Raw genomic sequence first — 12,326 nt, 5'->3', positions numbered from 1 at the left:
GAGTGGAAGATCTCCTGCTATTTTTTTATTTGATGTGTGTGAATATTGTTAGATTGTAGGTCCTCATATTCCTGTTACAAAACTCAGTCCTCAAAAACACATCACCTAAAATGTGTGTTTTTGTCCCTGTACATTTGCACACATGAAGACCTGCCAAAGTGATTGCATGCTTAATAACACACAAACGCAATGAAAAGCTTTTATAACACAAGCACTGTGTGCACTTTTGTGTATTGTGTGTGTGTGTGTGTGTGTGTGTGTGTGTGTGTATAAAGTCAAGAGTTATTTTGTATATCTTAAGATAACCAGCAAACATCGTGAGGTCGGTGAACCACTGTCCTGAAATACACTAATTTTTCGGAGACAGCAAATATGCAGGATGTCATCACAAAAACTGACTCTCTTTCACACACATCCACACATACACCACACACACACACACACGTACACTCATAAGGTCATATCCGGAAAGGCCACTGAATTCCTGACGTGTAAAGCCACATGTCTGATGATAAAACTCTATAGAATAATTCACAACATGGGGGAGGGGTTATATATAAAGGGGTCTGGACAGAAAGTAGGTGGAGCTTTACAGTGAGGTTTAAAGGAAAGCTGGGTGTGTGTTTGTGTGTGTGTGTGTGTGTTTGTTTATATGTGAAGTGGTTGTTGCTCTTCGCTGTTTCGAGTCTCCTGATGAGTGAGTACAGTGGGAACTGTTGTAAATTTGAATAGAAGATTTTATTGCTTTTTGGCTTTAAAAATATTTACACACATCTTTAATAAATGACTGCAGCAGCCGTGTGTGTGTGTGTGTGTGTGTGTGTGTGTGTGTGTGTGTGTGTGTGTGTGTGTGTGTGTGTGTGTGCGTTTTATATTTAACTTTTTATCACTTTTTTCTTTTTACTTTTTTATCGTATTGAACATTTTACTAATTTTTTCTCTCTTTGTCTTTCCACATCTCTCCCCACCTGTCTTCTTCTCCTGTCTCGTCTCATCTTCTCTCCTTCCTCATTGTTCTCTCCTCTCCTTTCCTCTCCTCATTGTTCTCTCCTCTCCACTCCTCTCCTCTCCTCATCATTCTCTCCTCTCCTCATCATTCTCTCCTCTCCGCATCATTCTCTTCTCTCCTCTCCTCTCCTCTCCTCATCATTCTCTCCTCTCCTCTCCTCTCCTCTCCTCTCCTCTCCTCTCCTCTCCTCTCCTCTCCTCCAGGTTATCCTATTATGCCTGAGATGATGTAGTCGGTGTTCAGGGCGTTGCTTATTGTTCTTTATGGAGACATCAGCAGATCCACCCCATCACCTTCTTTTCCTCCCTCTCCTCCTCATCCTCCATCTCCTCCTCTTCTACCCGCTCCTCCTCTTCCTCTCCCACTCACATGTGGGAGTGTGAGTTCCATCATGGCTCACACACACCACAGATCCAGTCTCCTGAGCATGGTGGCTGGGGAGCATAGCAGGATGATGCTACCACTTCAGGTACACACACACACACACACACACACACACACACACACACACACACACACACACACACACACACACACACACACACACACACACACACACACACACACAGGAGGTCCGCTCACACATGCCGTGTGTGTTTCAGCAGGACTCTGTGAGTGTGTTATCTCTCCTGGAGGTCCACAGAGAAACCCAGCACACTTCCGCTCCTCTGTCCTGCATCAGACGCTCCAAAGTCTACAGCTTTGTCTTCGGCCTCACCATCCTCTTCGTCATCATGGCCTCGTACGTGCTGAACAGCGAGAGGAAGACCTTCCTCATCACCTCATCTCCGTATCACACCATGCATAAAGGAGCACTGCTCTTCAACTTCTCCACCACTAAAGACTCCACCCACATCAGAGAGGTTCTGCACCGGATCCAGTCCAATCTAGACTTTAATCCCAGGAGAATTCCAGATCTGAGAACGTTGGTCCATAATGAGCCACACGTGAGTTCTCTGTCTCTCTGCCTTTCCGTCTCTCCATTTGTCCATGTGTTTGTTTCTCTATCTGTCTGTCTGTTTCTGACATTGCTAAGACACCTGCTTATTCCTCCTCGTCCTCCATGTTCCTGTTCTTGCTGGTGGAAGTGATGCAGACGCTGTGAAAAACATGCCATTCACTCATTCTCAAGTGTGTGTGTGTGTTCGACAGGAGGTGATGTCTCACAGAAGCATTAACTCCAACTGTGTGTGTGACTACAGCATGTGTGTGTGTGTGTGTGTGTGTGTGTGTGTGTGTGTGTGTGTGTGTGTCTGTGTGTGTGTGTGTAGTAGTGTTGTGTTGTTGCAGATGACAAGTTTCAGCAACACACTGTCATTCACTTCATTTCTCCCTCTCTGTCTGTGACACACTGCCTGGTGTGTGTGTGTGTGTGTGTGTGTGTGTGTGTGTGTGTGTGTGTGTGTGTGTGTGTGTGTTTAATATTCTGTACTGCTCAGTAGTAAGCTGAACTCTCTCTTTCTTTCTCTTAATGCTCAATCTCTCTTTCAATCTTTTCATTTTTTTGGTCTTACTATTCCTTTCATCTTCTCTTCTCTTCTCTTCTCTTCTCTTCTCTTCTCTTCTCTTCTCTTCTCTTCTCTTCTCTTCTCTTCTCTACAGTAAATGTGTGCAGTCGTTTCTCTCCTCTGATTGTCAGTAGAAGTGGTAGAGGGAAATGACTTGCTTTGTAATCAATATGTAATCGATGAGAAGGTTTCTGTGTAATTTGGTCTGGTTTAAACAGGATGGGCCGCAAGGCCCTCACACACACACACACACACACACACACACACACACACACACACACACACACACACACACACACACACACACACACACACACACACACACATCAGGGAAGGATAGGTACGAGGACCAATGGTGGAGGAAAATAAGGCATTTATTACACATTTTTATATGTGTGTGTGTGTGTGTGTGTGTGTGTGTGCGCATGTGTGTGTGTCATCGTTCCCTCTCTGACAGCCTGGTTTTCTCCCCTGGACAGATGTTCTCTGTGATTCCTCGTCGCTTCCTGCCAGATGTGAAGAATCCATGTTGGTACAAGCAGCTGGACGGAAACACCAGCGTGAACCCGTATCAGAAGAACCTGTATGCGCTGTACTCACGACAGTCCCGCATCGCCTTCCACAACCTAAAGAGAAGCTTCTGGAAGCATCTGCTCCGGCATGAAGGGAAGATGCTCCAGATACGCTGCCTGCCCTACTTCTACATCATCGGCCAGCCCAAGTGTGGCACCACAGACCTGTACGAGCGTCTCCGCTTACACCCGGGCATCCGGGTCAGCGCTCTTAAAGAACCACACTGGTGGACTCGCAAGAGATTCGGTTTGTCTACTCTCAATCCATTTCTTCTTATCTTCACTCTCGTTCCTCACTTCCTGTGCAACTTCTTGTTTTCTGGTGACTCAAAATAGTGCTGAGTATCTGATCAAAACTCTGAGTGTGGTGGAATAAAATAATCAGGTGATGTGATAAAGCAGAAGCTCCTGATTGCAGTCTGGCATTGATTTTTATTTTTTTTTAAAACAGCTGAAGTGTTTTATTCTTTTGATGTCACAGGAATTTCCCGTGATTATAATAAATAGGTCAACCACCTCATCCACTCATCCCCTCATCTGCACAACCCCTTCACCCTCTCATCCCCCTCACATGCTCAACCATTTCACCTTCTTACCTTCTTAAACACCTTATCTACTGATCCCTCTCATCTTCTTAATTTCCGGGGTCAAGGAGCAAGGAATTTAAGAAGATGAGAGGGATCAGTAGATAAGGTGGTCACCTGCTTAACCCTCTGACCCACTCAACCTCCTTATCTGCTCAACCTCCTCACCTGCTCAACCACCTCATCCAATCAACCCCTCATTTGCTGAACATCCTCACCTGCTCTAACCCTTCACTCATTTAACCAATCATCTTCTTAATCCCCTTTGATACCTTCTTACCTGCACAACCCCCTCATCTGCTCAAACACCTGACTTGCTCAGACCTATCACCTGCTCAACCCAGTCACCCACCAAACCTTAAACCCTTCACCTTCTCAACCCAGTCACCCACTAAACCCTTCACCTTCTAAACCCAGTCACAAACTTAACCCTAAACCCTCCACCTTCTAAACCCAGTCACCCACCAAACTCTTCACCTTCTCAACCCCCTCACCCACTAAACCCTTCACCTTCTTAACCCCCTCACCCACGAAACCCTTCACCTTCTTAACCCCCTCACCCCTTACCCTCTTACATTCTCAACCTCCTCTTTAGGACCTATAACCTTCTCTTCAGCATCCCAGAAATGCCCCCACCAAAAAGCCCCATATTTGTTAGATGAAGCCCTGGACTGAAAAGTTGAGGTCACTGGATTACCTAAAGAAACCCTAAACTGGATAATGGAAAATATAGAATGAACAGATGATGCTCCAGGCTGGATACAGGTGTGATGGAAGAAGCTCATGGTTGAGCAGAGAAAGCCAGAGGTTGGATAGAGGCAGCCCTATGTTGGATGGCCAGAGGTTCCTCAACCAAACTAAGCACAAGTGGAGCTGAATTTTTAATTATCAGAGTATCGATCGTACAACCTATAGCAATGAATGACCCGTTGCCATAGAAACAAACTTCTCTCAGCAAAGATGCGTAGTGAACGTGACTTTACATTCCGAAATGTGTTTGAAACTTAACAGCATTTCTGGGCGTGGATTTATATTTCACTCACATTATGTCATATTGTGGGTGGAGCTTAAATCTTTCCACAGTATATACAGATAATAGTCGCACTGTTGCAGAACAAGCAGCGAGGGACTGAGAAACGAAGGAAAAAGTGTATGTGTGCTTTGGATTAGTGGAACCCTGTTGCTATGTCTGTGTATATATATATATGTGTGTGTGTGTGTGTGTGTGTGTGTGTGTGTGTAGGAAATTGAGCTCTCTTGTCCAAACTCACAGCAATTTGCCATCTGGCCCTGCTGCGTTCAAAGCATCGACACGCAACACGCAAAACCTCTTCACAGCACCACAACTCACAGCTAATTACTAACCAATGAGGGTTTTATACACACACACACACACACAAACACACACACACACACACACACACACACACACACACACACACTCGTACCACCTGCAGCCGGCGTTTTATATTTAACTACATTGTAAAGCATGCAGCTGGTAAAAGACTCTACAGAGAGCATGCTTCCTCTACAGCAATACACACACACACACACACACACACACACACACACACACACACACACGCACACACACACACGCACGCACGCACACAGACGCACACAAACACGCACACAGACGCACAGACACACACACACACACACACACACACACACACGCACACACGCACACAGACACACACACACACACGCATGCACGCACACAGACGCACACACACAGACACAGACACACACGAACACACAAACACACACACACATGCACACACACACACACACACACACACACACACACACACACACACACACACACACACACACACACACACACACACCCACACAGACGCACACACACAGACACACAAACACACACATGCATACGCACACAGACACACACACACACACGCACACAGACGCACACACGCACACAGACGCACACACAGACACAGACACACACGAACACACAAACACACACACATGCACACACACACACACACACATGCACACACACACGCACACAGACGCACACACACAGACACACACAAACACACACACACATGCATACGCACACAGACACACACACACACGCACACAGACACACACACACGCACACAGACGCACACACACAGACACAGACACACACGAACACACAAACACACACATACACGCACACAGACGCACACAAACACATGCATACGCACACAGACACAAACACACACACACACACACACACACACACACACACACACACACACACACACACAGGTGAACTGTGATTAAAATATTAGCTCTTAAATACTGAAATGTATTTTCTTAGCTTGAAATCCATCTACTAAATCCAGACCCATACAGAGTTAATGCATCTCTTTCTTTTTCTCTCTCTTTTTTGTATCTCTCTATTCCTTTCTGTCTCTCTCAGTTCCTGTTCATAAGACCACAAGATTGTTAAACATCCTTTTCCACAATAGAGTCCCCATTTGCTCTTATAAGAAGCTTCACTCTTCTGGAAAGATGTTTTTCTAGATTTTTGTGGAGATTCAGTTAGATACAGTGGTGTGAGTAAAGTCAGGTAGTGATGTAGGTGAGAAGGTGAGGAGGTCTGGGGTGCAATCAGCGTTCACATTCATTTTTGTTTAGTAGCGTTAGAGCTCTATAGCAGGAGATCTTCCACTTCAGCCAATGGAAAGCAGATCTTCATGGAGCTGGCTTTGTGCTGGAGCAGGTTTGGGTCTCCTAGATTAAGTGAATTGCAAATTTCATGCTGCATCCAAAGACGTCCGAAACAATCTGCGCCTTTGACTTTGTGGTAACAGTATTGGTTGATAAGTAAGATGAACCACATATTGGTTGAAAAGTCTGGTGTCTCAATAGTTTCACCTTTATACTGTATATACAGATTGCTGGTTACCAAAAATCTGCAGTGACTAACACACATTATACTATTCTCTATACACTGACCAGCCATAACATTCTGAGCGGTGAAGTAAATAACTCTGATCATCTCTTCATCATGGCGCCTGTTAGTGGGTGGATTTATTTATCAGGCATCAAGTAAACATTTTGTCCTCAAAGTTGACGTGTCAAAAGCAGAAAAAATGGCCAAGCGTTTGTCAAGGGTGAGCCGAATGAGCTTGACCAATTGTGACGTCTAGACATCCGGATCAGAGCATCTCCAAAACTGCAGCTCTTGTGGGCTGTTCCTGGTCTGCAGTGGTCAGTATCCATTAAAAGTGCTCCAAGATAGGAACAGTGGTGAACCGGTGACAGAGTCATGGGGGACAAGGATCATTGTTGCACGTGAGAAGCGAAGGCTGGTCCGTGTGGTCCGATCCAACAGACAAGCTCCTTCTTGCTGAAGAAGTTGTTCCCCCCAGCAAAAGGGGACCAACACAGTATTAGGAAGGTGGTCATATTGTTATGCCTGATCAGTGTATCTGCCTGATAAAGTTTTAACCTTGTGAAAAAGATCCATCAGTAACACCAGAGGCTGAAAATGGCATTTTAACCAGTTTGGATCTCCATTCCTGCTTCCCTGTATCAGTCAATCATTTACAATTTTGGTAGATCTTATCAGATTATTTATTTACTACAAAGACATGGTGAAGCTGTATTTTTATTTTCTTTACAATATTATATCTATTTTAAAGCTATTTTAAATTTATTAAAAATTATCCAGGCCAAACATTTAAAAATGTCTTTTCAGTCAAAATTTTGTTTAATGGAACTGAATTGATTAATGAGCTAAAAATTGTGAATTGAATGGAATGAAATTGTAACTGCAGTGTAGATTTGCACTATATTACGAGCTGACAGTAAACTGGGGCTCACAGTCGGGTAACCGGCCAATCAGAGGACCAGAGGATGGAGGGGGTGGGATGTGTGGTATTCCTAGAATAATTCATAATCTGTACGAACGTCAATATACATTTGTGAGATTTTCCTACACACACACACACACACACACACTTTGTTTTTATTGGCCTTCGTACCAAGCAGAAGAGAAAACAGTAAAGAGAATAAAGAGATGAACGATGCTTTTGGAACGGGTTTTGGGAAAAGCAGTTGGAAGACATTTTGATTGGAAAGAATTAAAAGGATCCACCGGAGTACACAAATACTAACTAAGTTTCTTTTTCCAGTGGAAACCTCTGGTTCTGGTTCTTTGTCGTCTGTTCTCCATCATCTGTTTGTTTGTCTTCCTGAAAGTCCGAATGGATGACGTTCTTTTCATCCCGAATCCGTTTGTTCGTTCCCGCATCCCACATCGTACAAAAATCACACGTGGGAAGTTTCCGACCGCCGAGGGCCGAACGTTCCGGATTGCGTAGCGCATAAACAAAAAAAATGGCCTACGTAGAATCTTACGAAGATTTTTTGGGACTTACAGGACGTCTACTAGTATTTTATAAACATGCTAAATATTAATATTATTTTGAATAACGTATTTATTTCGTTCCTCTACACTGCCAAAAGTATTCGGACAGCCGACTTTTTCCAGCGTCTTTGGATGTAGTATGAAATTTCTTCATCTCTTTGAAGATCTGTTTTCCATGGGTTGGAGTAGAAGATCTTTTGCTATAGAACCCGATTGAAACATAAATGAATATGAAAGCTGAATGTACCCCAGACCTTTTCACCTCACCTACATCAGTACCTGACTAACTCAATTACAACTGAGTGAATGTCCACAAAATGTAGCAAAAGAGATTTTTGTTCCCAAAAGAATGGAGCTTAATATAAGAATAAATGGAGACTAAATGTGGAAGGGAATGTTCAAAAATCTCACTTATTCATATTACAAACTAGAATCAGAAATCTAGGAAGCTTTGGGATGTTTTATGCTTGAAAATTGGTCAGGGTGAACACTTGATTGTGATTGGCTGGAAGGAAGGTGTAAGTTTATATTGATGAGCACACAGGAAGTGGTGATCAGTGAAGTTTTGGCAGTGTTAAAACATTCTCATTTTAGGATTGTGAGTGTAACATTGGCGTGCTTTGCTGTCCAATCAGAACTCTTCATGAGAGGCCACCTGCTTGTCCCATTCTGATGATGTTCTGGGATGAGATCATCTAAACATTGTACCTTTGCTGATTCCCGTCCTCTCTTCCTTCCTCTCAGGTATAATCCGTCCCAGTGATGGACTCCACGCTCGCTATCCAGTGGACGATTATCTGGATCTGTTTGATCTGCCAGCACATCACATTCAGTATCAGATGTTGGCCAATAGGACTGCAGGAGGAGTCCATCGTTCCGACATCATCATCGGTAATAATTTATATTATCACACTCGTCACTCTTCTGACTCTCAAATGACGATGCAAAAAATATTGTGATTTAAAATGTGATTAGTCGAGTCAGGTTCATTGATCTTGGATCTCAGATATCTGATTTACCAGATAATAAATAAATAAATAAATAAATAAATAAATAAATAAATAAATAAATAGATAATATCGTGGAATTGTGTAGAAAGATTTATATTATTATAATATTATATTTAGTTAAATAAATATTTATTATTTATATCTAAGATTTATATTATTATAATCTATAGTATCAAATCAAATAAAAAAATGTTACATACACACGCATACATGTAGTGAAATGCTTTTTCCAATCCTGAAGAATGTAGATGTAAATAAAAATAGAATATATATATATAAAAAACGAATAAAAAAGTATAAAATATAAGTATAAGAAATATCACAAGAAAAGTAAAGTCGAATATAAAATAGACATAGAATGTGCAAATAAAAAAAACATAGTATTGATGTATATACAGTGTTGTAAAAAAAAGTATTTGCCCCTTCCTGATTTTTATTGTTTGGCTGATTTGTCACACTTAAAAACATACATAAAACTAATTTTAATATTACACAAAGAAAACCCTAATAAACACACAAAATGCACTTTTTAAATTTTGTTTTTTAATTACGGGGAAAAAACTGTCCAACCCTGCCTGGCCCTATGTAAAAAACTCTAAAATACTCTAATTAACATGGACAAATATTGATGCTTTATGCAAATGTATGTTTATTATTAGTGAAACTGAACTCAACATGGAGCATAAAGACTAAATATTCTCCTAAATGTTTTAATAATGTAAATCATCAGGACAACAAACTGAACTTTTGCTATGTTTCCACACGGACGGTTTTAATCGCCGGATGTCTGGTCATGGCGGATTTTAGTGTTTGTTTTGAGACTCGCCGCATCAGTAAAACAAATGTTTAGTGATGAAAAATGATTATTTAAGATTTTTACGTCGTAAATAAACGTGTTGCGTTGAAGGTTTTAACTTTTATATTTAACTTTTTAATCACCTGTTAATGTAATTAGTGCAGTTCAAATTAATTTGTGTTAAAGCGTTAATTTTTTACAGCCCAAATATACCAATATATATATATATATACAGTGAGGAAAATAAGTATTTGAACACTCTGCTATTTTGCAAGTTCTCCCACTTAGAAATCATGGAGGGGTCTGAAATTGTCATCGTAGGTGTATGTCCACTGTGAGAGACATAATCTAAAAAAAAAAAATCCAGAAATCACAATATATGATTTTAAAACTATTTATTTATTATTATTTATTTTATAATAATACAATTATTTTTTTATTTTTTTATTAATATTATTGTATGAAAAAATAATAAATTATTATTTTATTATTATAATTATTATTATTTTATTATTATTATTATTATTATTAATAATATTATTATGTGTGCGTTTTTGTTTTTGTCACGTCTTCATCTCGTGGTTACTCGTCTCAGTCACGTCTCTCACGTCGTCTCAGCTGTATCTGATTGACCTGTAATTACTCTCAGTCTTGTATTTGTGAACTTCAGTGTCACTGCTGATTACTGCAGCATTTTGTTTTCTACGTTTCACGTGTTCACGGGTTTTGATGTCGTTTCTGTTTCTCGTTTTATGTTGCCAATCACTCGACCTTCACCTGCTTCACGCTTCTGATTTCAGCCTGCAGGTTTAAACTGTTCGCATTTTATTATAATAAACACTCGTACCCTGAACCTTCATCCTCTTCTGCTTCCATCATCCATCACATCACATAACCTTCTAAATCTTCTTCTTCTTCTCCTGCTTCTTTTCCTCCATCTTACTTTCTAACTGAAATACCTCATATTATCTCCTGTCTCAGGCTTTGTGGCCACGTTTGAGTGTAAAGTTTGAGACTTTTGATTTCTCAGCATCTGTTTCTCTACACTCGCACTTTTAAAGTGTAAATGCTGAGTTAGCGATCAGATATCTCACAGTGTTGTTTCCTGTTCCTCTGATCGTATCTTCCCACTGAGCCGTACTTCTGATCATAACTTTATACCTCACTGAGATAACACCATCAGCCAGTTCCTCCCCGATCCCTCCACTGAGGAACTGAAGAGATAAAGACGTGTGAGATCAGAACTCATCAAACCAAATCTTTTACACGATTATTACTTCAGTCATGAAACGTTCAGATGCACAAAGTCCTGAACAACAGGAAGTAGAACGTCAGCTTTCTTCTGTTCCCTGTGGGTCCAGTGGCCTGAGTCTTCATCACAGTCGCTCTCTTTCTCTCCCCCTCTCTCTTACTCTTTCTCTCTCCTTCCATCCCTCACTCACTCACTCTCTCACTCAATTTTTCTTTCTCTTGCATTTTCCTTCTTTCTCCTTTTTTTTACTCCTTTCTTTCTTTCTTTCTTTCTTTCTTTCTTTCTTTCTTTCTTTCTTTCTTTCTTTCTTTCTTTCTTCCTTTTTAAAAATATTTTCTTTCTTTCTTTCTTTCTTTCTTTCTTTCTTTCTTTCTTTCTTTCTTTCTTTCTTTTTAAAATATTTTCTTTCTTTCTTTCTTTCTTTCTTTCTTTCTTTCTTTCTTTCTTTCTTTCTTTCTTTCTTTTTTAATCTTTTCTTTCTTTCTTTCTTTCTTTCTTTCTTTCTTTCTTTCTTTCTTTCTTTCTTTCTTTCTTTCTTTCTTCCTTTTTAAAAATATTTTCTTTCTTTCTTTCTTTCTTTCTTTCTTTCTTTCTTTCTTTCTTTCTTTCTTTCTTTCTTTCTTTTTAAAATATTTTCTTTCTTTCTTTCTTTCTTTCTTTCTTTCTTTCTTTCTTTCTTTCTTTCTTTCTTTCTTTCTTTCTTTCTTTTTTTTATCTTCTCTTTCTTTCTTTCTTTCTTTCTTTCTTTCTTTCTTTCTTTCTTTCTTTCTTTCTTTCTTTCTTTCTTTCTTTCTTTCTTTCTCCCTCTTTTTCTTTCTTTTTACTTCTTTCTTTCTTTCTTTCTTTCTTTCTTTCTTTCTTTCTTTCTTTCTTTCTTTCTTTCTTTCTTTCTTTCTTTCTTTTTTTTATCTTCTCTTTCTTTCTTTCTTTCTTTCTTTCTCCCTCTTTTTCTTTCTTTTTCTTTCTTTTTACTTCTTTCTTTCTTTCTTTCTTTCTTTCTTTCTTTCTTTCTTTCTTTCTTTCTTTCTTTCTTTCTTCCTTCCTTCCTTCCTCCCTCCCTCCCTGTTCACATTTGCTCCACATACTGGAAGAATCCGTTTGCACGTCTCTGTACTAAAAGAAGAATAAAGGCTGGAACATCACGACACACAGTGTGTTTAATTTTTTATTTTATTTGATGAACATTGTCTCAGAGCAGCGTTACA

At 40.2% G+C, this 12,326-nt stretch overlaps 1 protein-coding gene across 4 annotated transcripts in view; it reads left to right on the top strand.

The window, feature by feature from the left end:
• Positions 1-12,326, top strand: part of LOC310734966 (carbohydrate sulfotransferase 15-like) — a 60,140-nt gene that overhangs the window by 44,786 nt on the left and 3,028 nt on the right. The window contains exons 1-5 of one of the 4 annotated variants that reach the window (XM_083557506.1): positions 581-697; positions 1,213-1,478; positions 1,615-1,956; positions 2,997-3,336; positions 8,808-8,954. In XM_083557506.1, coding sequence (XP_083413632.1) covers positions 1,401-1,478; positions 1,615-1,956; positions 2,997-3,336; positions 8,808-8,954 — 907 coding nt within the window. In that variant the 5' untranslated portion in view covers positions 581-697; positions 1,213-1,400. Of the gene's footprint in view, positions 1-580; positions 698-1,212; positions 1,479-1,611; positions 1,957-2,996; positions 3,337-8,807; positions 8,955-12,326 lie in introns of those variants that run through there. The other 3 variants (XM_083557504.1, XM_083557505.1, XM_083557503.1) reach the window with 3 other exon arrangements.

The sequence above is a fragment of the Silurus aristotelis genome (assembly GCF_946808225.1).
Source record: "Silurus aristotelis genome assembly, chromosome: 12".
Classification (NCBI taxonomy): domain Eukaryota; kingdom Metazoa; phylum Chordata; class Actinopteri; order Siluriformes; family Siluridae; genus Silurus; species Silurus aristotelis.
Note: the sequence above shows the minus strand (reverse complement) of the source record. Positions and strands in the feature narration are given on the sequence as shown.